The following is a 14,894-nucleotide window of genomic DNA, read 5'->3' on the forward strand; positions in this document are numbered from 1 at the left end:
AAGGACTGACATCCTGGTTGATTGATTACTTAGGAAAAGAAGTATGAGCTGTGAGTTTAGCTGGCATCAGTAGTCTGCTGTGTTTTGCTTTTATGTTTTCAATTTCTTCTTGTATCCCATTCCATTCTAGGTTCAGTGTTTTTCTTCTTAAAGCACAACGTCTTTAGTAGCTATTTCAGCAAAACTCTATAAATGGTAACCTCTTAGACTGACTAAAAATGTCTATTTTGATATTACTATTGAATGGTAGTTAGCTATTTAGAATTCCAGGTTGACAGTTATTTTCTCTCAGTACTTTGAAGGTATTGTTTTATTATTCTTTTGGCATCTGTTGTTGAGAAGTCTTTTGTCAATCTATTATTATTTTGTAGATAGTATTAGTTCTCTGTAGTTGTTTTAACATTTTTCTCTTTAATTTTGTTCTGTGGTTTCTCTAGCTGTGTCTAGGTGTACATCACTAGTTCTCAACCCTGGATGTTCACTAAAATAGCTTGGGAAGCTTTGAAGAAAATACAGATACCTTGACCTACTCCACACCAATTCCAAAATTACAGGAGGGGGAAGGGGGACCTAGGCACTGTTTTTAATTTGTTTCTAAAGTTTCTTAGGTGATAACATGTAAGGTGCAGCCAGTGTTGAAGACCATTGCTGCAGACTTACTTTCATTTATTCTGTCTAGGAGTGGCCCTACTTTCCAAAGAATTGTTTCTTTTTGGAACTCCAGTTAGACATGTATAGGACCACCTCGTTTAGTCCTGCAGTTGTTTTAACCTCTTACATTTATTGTCACCTTTTTCTCATTAAGGTCCTGTATTTTGGATAATTTCCTTGAAATGGTTTTCTGATTCATTCATTATTTGTTCAGCTTTGTCTAATATGCTGTTTAATCCTTCTATTGAGTAATTGATTTCAAGGCATATATTTTTCATTTTTCTCTGTTTTATTTGATTCATTTTTAAAGATGATCTAGTTTTGTTGTTATTTAGAAAAACAGTATCATGTTCTTTTTTTAATGGTTTCCATTGCTTTTTCCCCCTCATTTTTTAATTATTTAAAACAAAATTTTTATAGTCGCAGATTTTACAATTATGGAGTTCTTTAGGGTGCTAATATTACTTGGTTTTGTATCTGCTAGTATTTGCTTATGGTATAGTATTTTTCCTTGATTCATAATTTTTGGTTGTGAGGTAATCTTTGGCTGAATTATTTTCTTCTTCTGTGAGAATCTTCAGGGAAGTTTTGTGTTTGCTCTGCTAGACTTGCTAGGGTATCACCAGCCCCTAACATGACCTAATGTATATGTTAATTTATTGCTTTGGGGATTCCTACTAGAAGGGAAGAGAAAATTAAAAATCCAGACATTTACATTCAAATCCATGAACAGAGATAGACTTCCTTGTTAAATATCTGTGATACATGGTAAATTTCTAATTTTAGTTTGCCTTTTATGAGGGGTTGTTGGCCTGCTGAAGGGTTTGCCTGTTGATACGTAAAAACTTCTTTTTTTAGGTCACCTATACATTAAAAATACTTCTGTAATATTTGATTCAGTATTTGCAATTCTCTAAAAGCTTCCAAAACTAAAGATTTTGGTACTCCATTCCTTGACTTCTTTGAATAAATATTTCTAATTGATTTTGAACAAATTGTGTCAGAAAGTTTTTAGGGCTCATTTATAAACAAGTTAAATCCCTTTGTAAGTTACTTAAGTAGTTCTTCAAAGACACAAATAATTTAAAAAATCACATTGATAATGCATAGCTAAAAGAAAACCATGTATTGTGTTGAAAGATCTTTTTTGCATTCAGTACAGTCTTCATCACAAAATTTTTGTAGTTCAGTTAATCTAAATGGGGATTTTAAAATATTTGTAAAATTTGACGACTATAATTTTTCTTTCTATCTGTAGAATATTGCTTGTTTGGTAACAAGCTATGTGTGCACCAAATAGATTGCAGATACATGTCTACTTTATGGGACTGTCAGGACACTGTTTTTGCCATGACATCTTGCTGGACCAAAATTTATATTTGTATTATTACCCCAAAGAAGTTTTATTTTTAGCTGAGCTTTTTAAACTGAATTTTCATTAGTGTCACACATTTCACTTTTGATAGAATGACTTCCCAGAAACTTTCCTTTGATTCAATTGAAAGTATTTAATATTATCCATTATTGGGTAATAACTGATTTTCTAATGTTTGCAGATGATGATAAAACTGATGCAATTTAACTGTTTGCAAAGTTTTGTTAGTGGTGTCAGTATATTAACACCTGACACTTTATTGTTTACACATGGAGAAGAAACTTTGCAAGTTAAATTAATTCAGAATTACAGGTTTATGGACTTACTATAAGATATAAAATGGAATGATTATAAACGTAATTGTATTTCATGTGTAACTGGCCTGTAATTCCCACATTTTCCACAGACTGGCAGCCTGGCAGCCAAATGAATAGCATAGGTAGAAGGTTGAATACTGATGGAAGGAGTTAGGAGCTATCCTTAGCTACTTGTGTCCCACTGCATTTCTTCTCTTTTTTTAAAAATTTTTTTAAAATTTTAAAAATTTTTTAAAATTTTCTTTTCAAATTTTTTTTTTCTTTAGTTGTGTTGGGTCTTCGTTGCTGCATGCGGGTTTTCTCTAGCTGTGGCAAGCAGAGGCTACTCTTCATTGTGGTGCGTGGGCTTCTCATTGCAGTGGCTTCTCTTGTTGCAGAGCTTGGGCTCTAGGCACACAGGCTTCAGTAATTGCAGCATGTGGGCTCAGTAGTTGCTGCGCACAGGGTTTAGGGCATGTGGGCTTCAGTAGTTGTGGCACGCGGTCTCAGTAGTTGTGGCCCACAGGCTCTAGAGTGCAGGCTCAGTAGTTGTGGCTCATGGGCTTAGCTGCTCTGTGGCATATGGGATCTTCGCAGACCAGGGCTCAAACCCATGTCCCCTGCATTGGCAGCTGGATTCTTAACCACTGTGCCACCAGGGAAGTCCCCACTGCCACTGCATTTCTTTTCTTTTTTCTTCCTTCCTCCCTTCCTCCCTTCCTCCTTTCCTCCCTTTCTCCTTTCCTCCCTCCCTCCCTTCTTTCCTCTTTAAATCAAAGACTCTGTGTGTTGTCTGTGAAAAAGTCATGAAGAGATTCCGTCTCACTGGTTAACATTGGTTAACATTCAGATTTAATCACTGTACATGTGGTTTATAAACTACTAGATGAGACCATGGCAAAAACTGGAAGTTAAAAAAATCAATTGGATCTACTAAGCCTATTCTAGCTTATTTCAATGCAACTGTTAATTTTTTTTCAAAAGAGAAGATGTTAAACTGTACGGGTTGCTAGAACAATGATGCCAAATTGTGACTGTCCCAGGCAAACTGGTCGTTCTGCTTAGATATTAATATTCCTTAAGAATATCTCTTAGCCTATAATGGACATATGAACTTTAAATTATTTTGTGTAGTTCTAGAACAGCCCCTCATTCCCCATTCCTTCCCCACAAAATCTTAGGGATTCTGAAATGTTGATCTTTTTGTGTAATTATTTTTCCATCTGGGGATATGGCATGTGAGTCCATGGTTTTAGGTCTTAGTCTATGTCCTTTGGTAATTATGAAAATGTTTTATACTTTCCTACATAAATCATATGCTTTTCCTCCTAAATTTAATCTTAGGAATTATGGCAGAGACTGTTTGTTGGGTACCCCAATACTTTCTATTTTCTTTAGCAACAGAGCTCTAATTTTTATCTGGGCACATTGCCACTCAGATTAAATGACTGCTTTTCCAGTCTTCTTTATAGCTAGGTGAGGTCATGTGATTAAGTGCTATCTAATGAGATATAAGTGGAAGTGTTACTTCTGGGGCATCTCTGCATGGTTTTTTCCTCTTTCGTCTTGCTGCCTGTAGGAGTTCTAGCTTCCATCTGTGAGAAAAGTGCTCCAGAAACCTGCCCTTGAATCTGTTGGTGAATGTTAAGCCACACGTGCCTTACCAGTATGGGTGGTATATCAGCTGTAGCATAAAAGCTATTCTAAACCCACCCTAACAAGACTTAAAAGCAAGCTCCAAAACAATTACCTGATCTTAAAGTAACTTAACTTTTTTCCAGAAAGGAGTCTGGCACTTCATTTTTTCCAGAAAGGAGTCTGGCACTTTAAAGGAATAAAACAATTCCAGTGCTCACAATGTTGAGCATTCAATCAAAAATTGCAACCCATAGCTAGGAGAAAAACCAGTCCATAGAAACACACCTAGAAAATAACAGATGATGAAGTTAGCAGATTTGTACTTTGGAACAGTTATTAAAGTATGTGAAAGGATTTAAAGGAAAATATCAACATAACAGGGAGAAAATGAAAGCTAAAAATCAAATAGAACTTCTAGAGATAAAATTATAATATATAAAAAAAAAACATGGCGTGGCTGTAACAGCACTAATATTCTGTAAAAGAAATGATCAGTGAATTTAAAGACAGCAATAGAAACTAAAGCACACAGGCCAAAAGACTGAAAAAGAAATGAACAGAGTCTTAATAATCTGTAGAACAAAATTAAGTGGTCTAAACATATGTATAATTGAAGTTCCAGAAAAAAAGTTGGGGTTGGGGAAACAAATATATCTGAAGAAATAATGACTGAAAATACTCCAGATATGGTGGAAACTGTAAAGCCACATATCCAAGAAGTTCGGTGAACCACAGGCAGGATGAACACAGTGAAAACCACACCAAATCTCCTCGTAATCAAATTGCTGAAAACCAGGAATGCAGAACAAATCTTAAAAGTAGCCAGAGGAAAAAAGTCACATTTATTCAGAGAAACAAAGATAAGAGTAATGAGAGTGCTTGCCTGAAACTGCAAACCAGAAGACAGTTGAGCAACATCTTTAAAGTACTGTAGATAAATACAATGAAACAAATTCTATATCCAGTTAAAATATTTTTCAAAAATAAAGTTAAAATAAAACCTTATTTGAGGCACACAAGAGCTGAGAGCATTTGTTAGTAACAGACTTACATTTTATGAAATGGAAAAGGAAATTCCTCAGACTTGAAAATGATACCAGGTGGAAACTTGGATCTACACAAAGTGGTAAATATGTGGATATGTGACTTTTCTTTCTCATTTTTTTGGATAATTTAAAAGATGATTGAGGGTTTCTGGGAAGATGGTAGAATAAGAAGCACCAGGAGTCTGTCTTTCTACCTAGACAACAATTGCACTGGCAGAATCTGTCTATAACTAATTTGGAACTCTGGAGTTTTTTGAAGGCTTGCAAGTTCCAGGGGAAGACTTGGAAGGTAAATTGTGGTTAATTTCGGTCAATTTTAGCTCTTAGTGCAGCAGCAGCTACCCATCCCTCACCCTCGGTCACATGGCAGGCAACTGTGTGGTTCCAGAGCAGCTTACAAATAGGAGCCAGGGTAGGCAAAAAAGACCTTGTCCTTCAACTTCAAGGGTTCTGTGCTCTGATTGCTGGTTGCTTCTTCTGATCATGCAGGTACAGACAAAGAGGTAGGCAGCCATTGTTCTTGCATCTCCTGCTATAGTTGCAAGCCAGCACGCTCCACTCCCAATATATGTGACTTCCAGAGCATATAAAAGGCTGGTGCTTTCCACACCCTCCTCCCCTTCATTTTCTCTTTTTTTCCCCTTTTGGGAGCCAAAGATTGAAGACTAGGACATTAAAAAACAGCTGCATCTACAGGGAAAATTAGAAAGTGATAGTGCATGCCCAGGAAAAGACTCAGAAGACACCTGAGTAGAACTTAAATTTACACCTCAAGCTGATCCTTGGCGTAAACACAGTCTAAAACAATCAAAAACAATAACACAAATGAGAAAATCCCTAGAAAGGGGAAGAGTCTGATTTCCAGAGTTACCATATTCCCAAATTTGATGAAAAACATGAATATAAACATCCAAGAAGCTTAATGAACTCCAAGTAAGATGAATTCAATGCGACCCACACTGAGACACCTTTATAATGAAACTTTCAAAAGTCAGAGACAAAGAGAGAATCCTGAAAGTATCGAGAGAATCAACTTATCACATACAAGGGATCCTCAATAAGAATATGACCAGATTTCTCTTCAGGAACTTTGGACAGATGTCAGTGGGCCAATATATTCAAAGTGCTAAAAGAATAAAACTGTCAACCAAGTATCCTATGTTTGGTAAATTTTTCTTTCAAAAGTGAAAGAGAAATTCCCACATGAGCAAAAACTGAAGGATTTTATTACCACTAGATCTGCCCTGCAAGAAATATTCAAAGGAGTCCTTTAGGGTGAAATGAAAGGACACCAGACAGTAGCTCAAAGCCATATGAAGAAATAAAGATCTCAGTGAAGGCCCTTATAAAAGCCAATATTATTCTAACAGTGGTTTGTTATCTACTTTTTGTTTTCTGTAGATTTAAGGGGCTAATACATTTTTAAAAAATTATTAATCTAAAAGCTACCAAGTGACTTGGTTTGTAACTCCACATTTTGTTTTCTAAATAATTTAGGAGACTAATGCATTAAAAGAATTGTTAGTTTGTGTTTCTGGGCACACACTGTATAAAGATGTAATTTTGTGATAATAATGGAAAGGGGTGGGGACAGAGCTGTAAAGGAGCAGAGTTTTTGTATGTTATTGAAGTTAAGCTGGTCTAAATTCAAATTAAAGTGTTATAACTTTAGGATGTTAAATGTAATCCCCATGGTAACCACAAAGAAAATAGCTATATGATATGCACAAAAGGAAATAAGAAAGAATACTTAGAGTAGTCAGAATCTTAGAGAACCGAATGGTGGTTGCTAGGGGCTGGAAGAAGGGAGGACTAGGGAAGTACTTTTTAATGGGTATAGAGTTTCTGTTTTACAAGGTGAAAAGTGCTGTGGAGATAGATGGTGGTGATAGTTACACATTATGAATATGTTTAACACCACTGAATTCTACGTTTAAAAATAGTTAAGATAGCGAATTTTATGTTATGTGTATTATACTACAGTAAAAAATTATTTGAAAAAAAAGTATAGAATGCTCTCTGTGGAAAGCTCCATAAGACACAATAAGTGAATAAAATAAGATGCAAAAAGAAAAATACGTAATTAACTATTTAAAGCAAGATAATATTAATATATTTGGGGAGTTATAGCATATGTGAAAAGTATAATATATGATAGTAACACAAAGGATATGATAAGGGAAATAGACATATACTTTGAAAAGTTCTTACATAATACCTAGGTGTTATAATATTATTTTAAGGTAGACTGGGGTAAGTTAAAGATATGAATTGTCAATTTAACCCCAGAGCAGTCGCTTAAAAAAAAGTAAACAAAAAAGTAAAGATTATAATTAAAAAAGAGAGATTATCTGCCATTTATGTGCATGTTTTATGTGTGACATATTATGTTTCCTTGATAAATTGATCCCTTTATCATTATGAAATGTCTCACTTTATCTCTGGTGATACTCCTTTTCCTGAAGTCTACTTTGTCTGGTATTAGTACAGCCACTCCAGCTTTCTTGTGATTAGTGTTTACATATTTATGTGTTTTCATCCTTTTACTTGTAACCTGGATTTTATATTTTAAATGGGTTTCTTATTCACACCTTATAATTGTTTTGCTTTTATCCAGACCATAATCTCTGCCTTTCAATTAGAATCTTTTTTTTTTTTTTTTTTTTTTGTTGTTGTTGTACACAGGCCTCTCGCTGTTGTGGCCTCTCCCGTTGCGGAGCACAGGCTCAGCGGCCATGGCTCACGGGCCCAGCCGCTCCGCAGCATGTGGGGTCTTCCCGGACCGGGGCATTAACCCGTGTACCCTGCATTGGCAGGTGGACTCTGAACCACTGCGCCACCAGGGAAGCCCCTCAATTGGAATCTTTATGCCAGTTTCACTTAATATAATTATTGATGTAGTTGGGTTTAAGTCTTTTTTTTTTTTTTGGCCATGCGATATGCAGGGTCTTAGTTCCCCAGCCAGGGATTGAATCTGCACCCCCCTAAGTCTTTCATCTTCCTATTTATTTCCTATTTGTCCCATATATTTTGTTCTGTTTTTCCTTTGTTTCCTGGCTTTCTTTAGATTATTTTTTATATTCCATTTTATTTGTCATTTATTACTTTGTATTCCATTTATTTATATTTCTTGATAAATATATGTATCCTAAATATATATATTCACCTAATTACAGAGCTTCAGAATACATAAAGTAAAACTAATAGAACTAAACAGAGAAATAGACAAATCCACAATTACAGCTGCAGATTTCAACACTCCTCTCTCAGTAATTGATAGTGTAGTAGATAAAAATCAATAAGGATCCAGAGCAGGCATTAGCAAACTCTGCCCTGTGGGCCACATCCACTCCATTGCCCATTTTTGTATTGCCCATGAGCTAAGATTGATTTTTAAATTTAAAAAAAATTTTATGTATGTATGTATGTATTTCGCTCTGCCTGGTCTTTGTCGCGGCATGCAGGATCTTCGTTGCAGCACGCGGGATCTTCAGTTGCAGTGTGCGAACTCTTAGTTGCAGCATGTGGGATCCAGTTCCCTGACCAGGGATCAAACCCAGGCCCCTTACATTGGGAGCGCGGAGTCTTAGCCTCTGGACCACCAGGGAATTCCTGATTTTTACATTTTAAATGGTGAAAAACACAAAGAATATTTTCTGATACATGAAAAATTTCTGATACATGAAACTTATATGAAATTAAATTTTGCTGTCTATATATAAAACTTTATTTGAACACAGTCACACTTATTTATTGGCTTGGCCGAAAAGTTCGTTTGGGTTTTTCTGCAAGATGTCAGCTATGGCTGTTTTCATGTTACAACTGCAGAGATGAATAGTTGGTTCAGAGCCTGTATGGCCCACAAAAGTCTAAAATATTTATGTGACCCTTTAGAGGAAGTTTGTAGATCACCTAATATAGAAGTTTTCAACACTATCAACCAGCTTGACCTCATTGACATATGGAACAGTCTCCCGCACACCATCAGCATACATATTCTTTTCAAGTTCACATGAAATGGTCAGCAAGGTAAACTATATACTGGGTCCTTAAGTCTCAGTAAATATGAATGCATTAAAATTATGCATTAGAATTGTATTAGCAGTTTTAAGAAATGATCCTCAAATATGTGAGAAAAAAATCTCCAGTTGCTTGGAAAAAGAAAGTAACACTTAATCCATGGATCACATAAGAAGTCACAAGGGAAATTAGAAGATATTTTGAAGTGAATTAATATGAAAACACAACTTACTAAAGTTTGTAGGGTTCAGCTAGAGCTGTTCTTAGAAGGAAATTTACAGCTTTAAATATTTTATTAGAAAAAAGTCTAAAATGAATGATCTAAGCTTCTAAGTGTAGCATAAGAAGAGCAAATTAAACCCCAGGTAAATATTAAATATAAAAACAAAAGTTAATGATATAGAAAATGAGGATTAATGAAACCAATAGCTGTTTTTTTAATAGATCAATAAAATTAATAAACCTCTAGGTAGGTTTATTAAAAAAAGACAGAAATTACCAATATCAAGAACTATCCTGTAGACATTAAAAAGATATTGTTATGGACTGAATGTTTGTGTACCCCCAAAATTCATATGTTTAAACCCTAACCCCCAATGTGATGCTATTTGGAGATGGGGTCTTTGGAGTGGGGCCCTCACTGGGATTAATGTCTTTATAAGAAGAGATGCCAAAGAGCTTGCTTTTTCCCTCCACCCCTGCCATGTGAGGACCATGTGAAAAGGTGGCTGTCTATAAGCCAGGAAGAATCCTCACTAGAAGGTGACCATGCTGACCCTTGATTTTGGACTTCTAGTCTCCAGAACTGTGAAAAAGTAAATTTGTATTGTTTAAGCCACTCTGTCGTATTTTGTTATGGTGTCCTGAGCAGGCTAAGATAGATATCAAGTGAATATTGTGGACAATTTTAAGCCAATAAGTTTGACAGTTTAGATGAAGTGGACCAATTCCTTGAAAAACACAGGTGCAAAAGAAATAGAAAACCTAAATAGCCCTGTACTTGTTTTAAAAATCAAATTGATAATTTAAAAGTCCTTCAAAAAAAAAAGAAAAAAATTCCAGGTTCAATGGTTTCTTGTGGCCATATGGGTTATTTGTCAAAGGTTGTCATACTCTGCATTTAAAATGCAGGTGGATTTTACTATACCTAAAGAATACCCTAATAAAGTTGAATTTTTAAAAAGATCCATATTTCTAGGATAGTTTTCTTGGTAAGATCCCTTCAGTTTTGAGATGGGAATATATGAATTTTTAAAAAGTCTCTTCCACTTATCTCTTTGGAACATAATTAATATATAGTAGGCATTCAGGACTTTTCATTATATTCAAAAAATACAAGATTTATGCAAGCTAAGTATTTTGAATGCTTATTTTCATAATACAATTTTGGAAAAGTCTGTGGTGTATCCTTTTGTACAGGGAATAATTTGTCAAAGTTATGTATTCAGTGCATTGTAATTTTCTTGTTTCCTCTTTTATTAAATTATAATGCCATATAATTGCTTATATGCATTTTTCATTTTTAGATTGTTATATTTATCAAGTCTTTAGATATAACCTTTTTGGGTCATCTAGATGAGTAGTTCTTAGGCTTTTAGATTACACAGAATAATAAAATTTTCAATTGATTTTAAGCAATGTCAATTTTGCAAAGTAAGAACATCAAGAGAAAAAAATCCACTGTTGTCCACAATCATTATTTTAGCACCAAAAAAGTAGAAAGAACATACTTTCCAGGTAAAATAAGCCCTCCTAAGAAAATCAAGACATAGATTATTGATCACTTTGTACTAGGCATTACACCTAACATTTAAATGTTATCATATTTAATTTTCCAAATACTCATACTACATTTTCCAAATACTGTTATTATACTCATTTTATCAGAGAAGAATCTCAGGCTCAGTTATGTCAGAACAAGATGTGTGATTTCATAGCCCATGCTCTGAACATAGCGCATGCACTTTTATAATGCAGAACAATTAACAACCTAAAATGGTGATATATTTGCATAATTCTTGATAAAAATTTGTCACCATAGGTCTTTATTTGATAGTTCAGTGCAAGCTCAGATAGCTTGTGTAGGTATTCATTTTTTCTCACACATAGTTTTACGGAGATTCTGAACATCTCAGTTAAAGAAACAACCTTCTTAATGTTCATTCATTCATTTTGGAATATTCTGGGTAAACTTACAAAAGCCTTTGGCCTTTAGTATGTTTTTCTAGTCTTTAACACTTTGTGCTGGTTAGAACGCACAAGGTGGTGGTATTGTTGTCTAGCCATCTAGGCTTACAGGGAGGGAGGGTACAGAAAGGCACTTCATGCTTGGCTTTCACTCCTGTCCACGAGGTGATATTTGGCATTTAATCTAGTGACAGTATTATCATTATAATCCTCATAAACCTGCACATACTCTGAAAATTTTTTGTCACTGTCAGGTTGCTTACTTTTTTCTACAAATGGTAAGACACTTTGAGATTTTTGTGGTTAAGAAAATTACCTTTAAACTTGTTTGAATAATGCTTTTATCACTTGCTAGCTGTGTACAAAAATTATTTAATCTCTGAACCTCTGTCTCTTCATCTGTTAAAATTAATAATATTTAACTTAGTATATTTTTGTCAACTCCAGTGAAACAGTGTAAATGAAAACAGCGTGAAAACTAGAAACTAATGGACATTTTAGGTAGCTGGAATCCTGTCAGGGTTTTTAGAGCAGGATAATGACATGATACATCTGTTTAGGTTGATATGATGTTGGATCTGAGTGGAAGTGGGGGAGGGGTGAAACTAGAGGAAGGGAGAGTAGAAGGGGCCAAAATCATAGGTGAGGTGACGTTGAGCATGGAGATGAAAATGGAATCAGTCATTTTGGAGGGAAAAAATAAATATTTCATGATGAGAAAGGAGAAGGAACCTCTTGCCTCCCAGATTAATTTCCAACAAATATTTGCCGATTATTTTCCACACTCTGTCCTAGGCATTTGTTATATACAGGCACAGACCTGTAAGGACCTCTAGGAATTGATGGTATTTGGGTCCAGGTAGGATGTTGCCTGCATTCATGAACATAGAGAATTTGGGAGCAAGTGCTGGTTTTGGTATTAAGTCAACCTATTTACCTGTAAGCAAGTTGAGTTCTGTGCCACAGCTATGGGTACAAAATACTGCCATATAATTTTTACGTGGTCCTCATGAAATTTGTTTATTTAGGATCACAGACACCTGATTGTAAAGTTTCATTAGTGTTTAGAAAAATGATAATCTTAGGTGTTTGGAAAGATTATATTTTCCTCCTAATACTGCTAAGTATTTTAGTATTAAAAAAAAACACTGTAATGAAACTTTTGGCTTTCAGATAATTTGCATTCAGTCTTACTTGGTGCTATTTCTGGGAAAAAAACATTTCTGAATCTTATGTACATAAATTTGAGTACTCGTTACAGGCTTGTCAGTTCTAGTTATTGTCACTGTTAAAACATAGGCTTTAAATAAAATTTGGCTGTAAACTGGCATAATGGATTTCTTAATTTTACAGCAGTGGTTCTCAAACTTTAGGTTGCTTCAGGATCATCTGGAGAGCTTGTTAAAACACAGTTACTGGGATGTTTCTGATTCAGTAGGTCTGAGTTGGGGCTAAAAATTTGCATTTCCAGAAAGGTGATGACGCTTATGTTAAGAACTGCCTGTTGTATCATAAGGAATAAGATTATCCTAAGAAACCACAATTTATGTTCTAAAAGTACTTTAAAAAATAGATTGGTAAAAATTATATGATGCCCAAGAAATAAACTTATTTTCATAAACATGCATCTCAAATCCAAATCCTAGTAAGGTGTGATAAATATAAAATTTTTATTACTGTCTTTCCTAAAAGTTTTTATTCTTATTTGTTTAATTAGTAATAGGACAAATTAGAAAAATACCTTTAAAAATACATTAAAGATATTATAAATACTGTTCTCTATTCACAACAAATAGTTAACTATTTAGAGGTTTTGATACCTCTAAATATGTAATTCATTTACCCAGCACTTTTCCTTGACGTTAAAAATCAGAGTTCAATTTTTAAAAAATATAATACCTGTAGTGAAAAATCAATGCATTCATTGAAAGGTGGATGGTTTTGTTTTCCACTGTCTTCTACTCTTCTCCCATCAGCCCCGTAGTTCCTGAATTTCAAAACCTGAAACTCTTGGAATATCAAATGTCAAATGTGATGATATGGTTAATGTAATATGTCAGCCCAAATCAGTTTCAGTAATTTTTTTAAAAATCTTATATTTTTTAGCTAATGGGAATGACAACAAGAAATTTAAAGGAGATAGACCTCCCTGTTCGCCTTCCCGTGTTCTCCATCTTCGCAAAATTCCAAGTGATGTCACCGAAGCAGAGGTCATATCATTAGGTCTACCATTTGGCAAAGTAACTAATCTTTTGATGTTGAAAGGAAAAAGCCAGGTATGTAAGTTTTAAAGATTGACCCACAGTTATTATCTCTGAGTGTTAGTGATAAAATGATTTTTAGGGTAATTACCTGGCAGTCCAGTGGTTAGGACTCTGTAGTTTCACTGCCAGGGGTGCAGGTTCAACCCCTGGTGGGGGAGCTAAGATCCCACAAGCTGCAAGGTGTGGCCAAAAAAAAAAAAGATTTTATTTTCTTGAATTTTTTTTTCCCCCCCTAAATTTCATTCTATTTAAATAGTTTTTAAAATAGAACTTTTTAGTGACAGGAAGCAGCAAACAAAAATGTTAATATAGGAAACAGGATTATCTCTTATTCATTGACTTGTTAACAAACATATTTTATATTCTTAATTACAAAATGGTTTATGAAAATATCCTGTGATTATCAGAAGAGATTGGATTGATTACCATCAGAGATTGGATAATGATGTCTGATTCAGACTCCTCTATCTTTAGTAAACTATTTAACATCCCTGTTTAATGCAGATGAGGTTATTAAGAACTGGAGAAGTTAAATAATATGTCTTAGTATTCAGCCCTTGTTGTGTTTACACATTTTTCTTGCATCTTTTGGAGATAGTGCATGCACTTGGATCTTTTTATCACAGATGCCACTATTGAGAATAGTATGGTTTGCACGGTTTGAAAGCGCCAACATGACCGTGTCTAATGGCTGTGAAATGTCTAACTGCCATGTGTTATGTACATTATCGTGTTTCATATAGTGTATCCTATGTTTTATGTCAAATAGCTCTGAGAGGCAGCAGGCAATGTCACACTTTCCTTTGTTTCTGCAGTTGGTTCTAGGTTTATATTTATCTGTAGTGCTAATTGACTGTTATGTTAATTGCTTGTCTTTTGATCATAAATCCTGTTTAGAAAATATCTTGTTAGTAATTACTTCAGGAGATTTTGTTGTGAGTCACTAGTAGTACTTGTAAGCATAATCTTTCCTATGGTTCTTGTAGGTGGAGTGTTAAGGACAGAGTAAGGGTTATTTTCACCAGCCTTTTTGTGGGTAGTGACTTTCGGTTTTCTCTCCACCCTACATTATGAAAATTGATCCCTTTGGATGCTTTAGGAAAACATAAATAATTCTTTTACTGGACTCCATGTAGAAAAATTTATTTTTACATATGAACTTTTAGGTTGTATATACATTTAGGAAAAAATTCCTGTGATAAGAATCATATTCCAAAGACATTGTTCAGCTTTTCCTTTGTGTGGCTGATGTTAGACATTGCAGGAGTTTAGAAACATTTAGAAAGGAGTTTGCAGGAAGAGACTCTCCCCATATAATGAATATTATTAGAATACAGTTTACAAATTCTTTGTTGAAAAGATGATTAAAAACCAGATAGTTAGGAAATATTGCCATAGCTATTTTTGTTGCCTTGAT

At 34.6% G+C, this 14,894-nt stretch overlaps 1 protein-coding gene across 5 annotated transcripts in view; it reads left to right on the plus strand.

Annotated features, from left to right (window-relative positions):
• Positions 1-14,894, plus strand: part of PTBP3 (polypyrimidine tract binding protein 3) — a 102,800-nt gene that overhangs the window by 36,275 nt on the left and 51,631 nt on the right. For 3 of the 5 annotated variants that reach the window (XM_032635950.1, XM_032635952.1, XM_032635951.1), the window contains one exon: positions 13,320-13,489. The exons of the other annotated variants lie outside the window; for them this stretch is intronic. In XM_032635950.1, the coding sequence (XP_032491841.1) occupies positions 13,320-13,489 (170 nt within the window). The remainder of the gene's footprint in view (positions 1-13,319; positions 13,490-14,894) is intronic. 5 annotated transcript variants of the gene reach the window in all.

Source organism: Phocoena sinus, chromosome 6 (genome assembly GCF_008692025.1).
Source record: "Phocoena sinus isolate mPhoSin1 chromosome 6, mPhoSin1.pri, whole genome shotgun sequence".
Classification (NCBI taxonomy): domain Eukaryota; kingdom Metazoa; phylum Chordata; class Mammalia; order Artiodactyla; family Phocoenidae; genus Phocoena; species Phocoena sinus.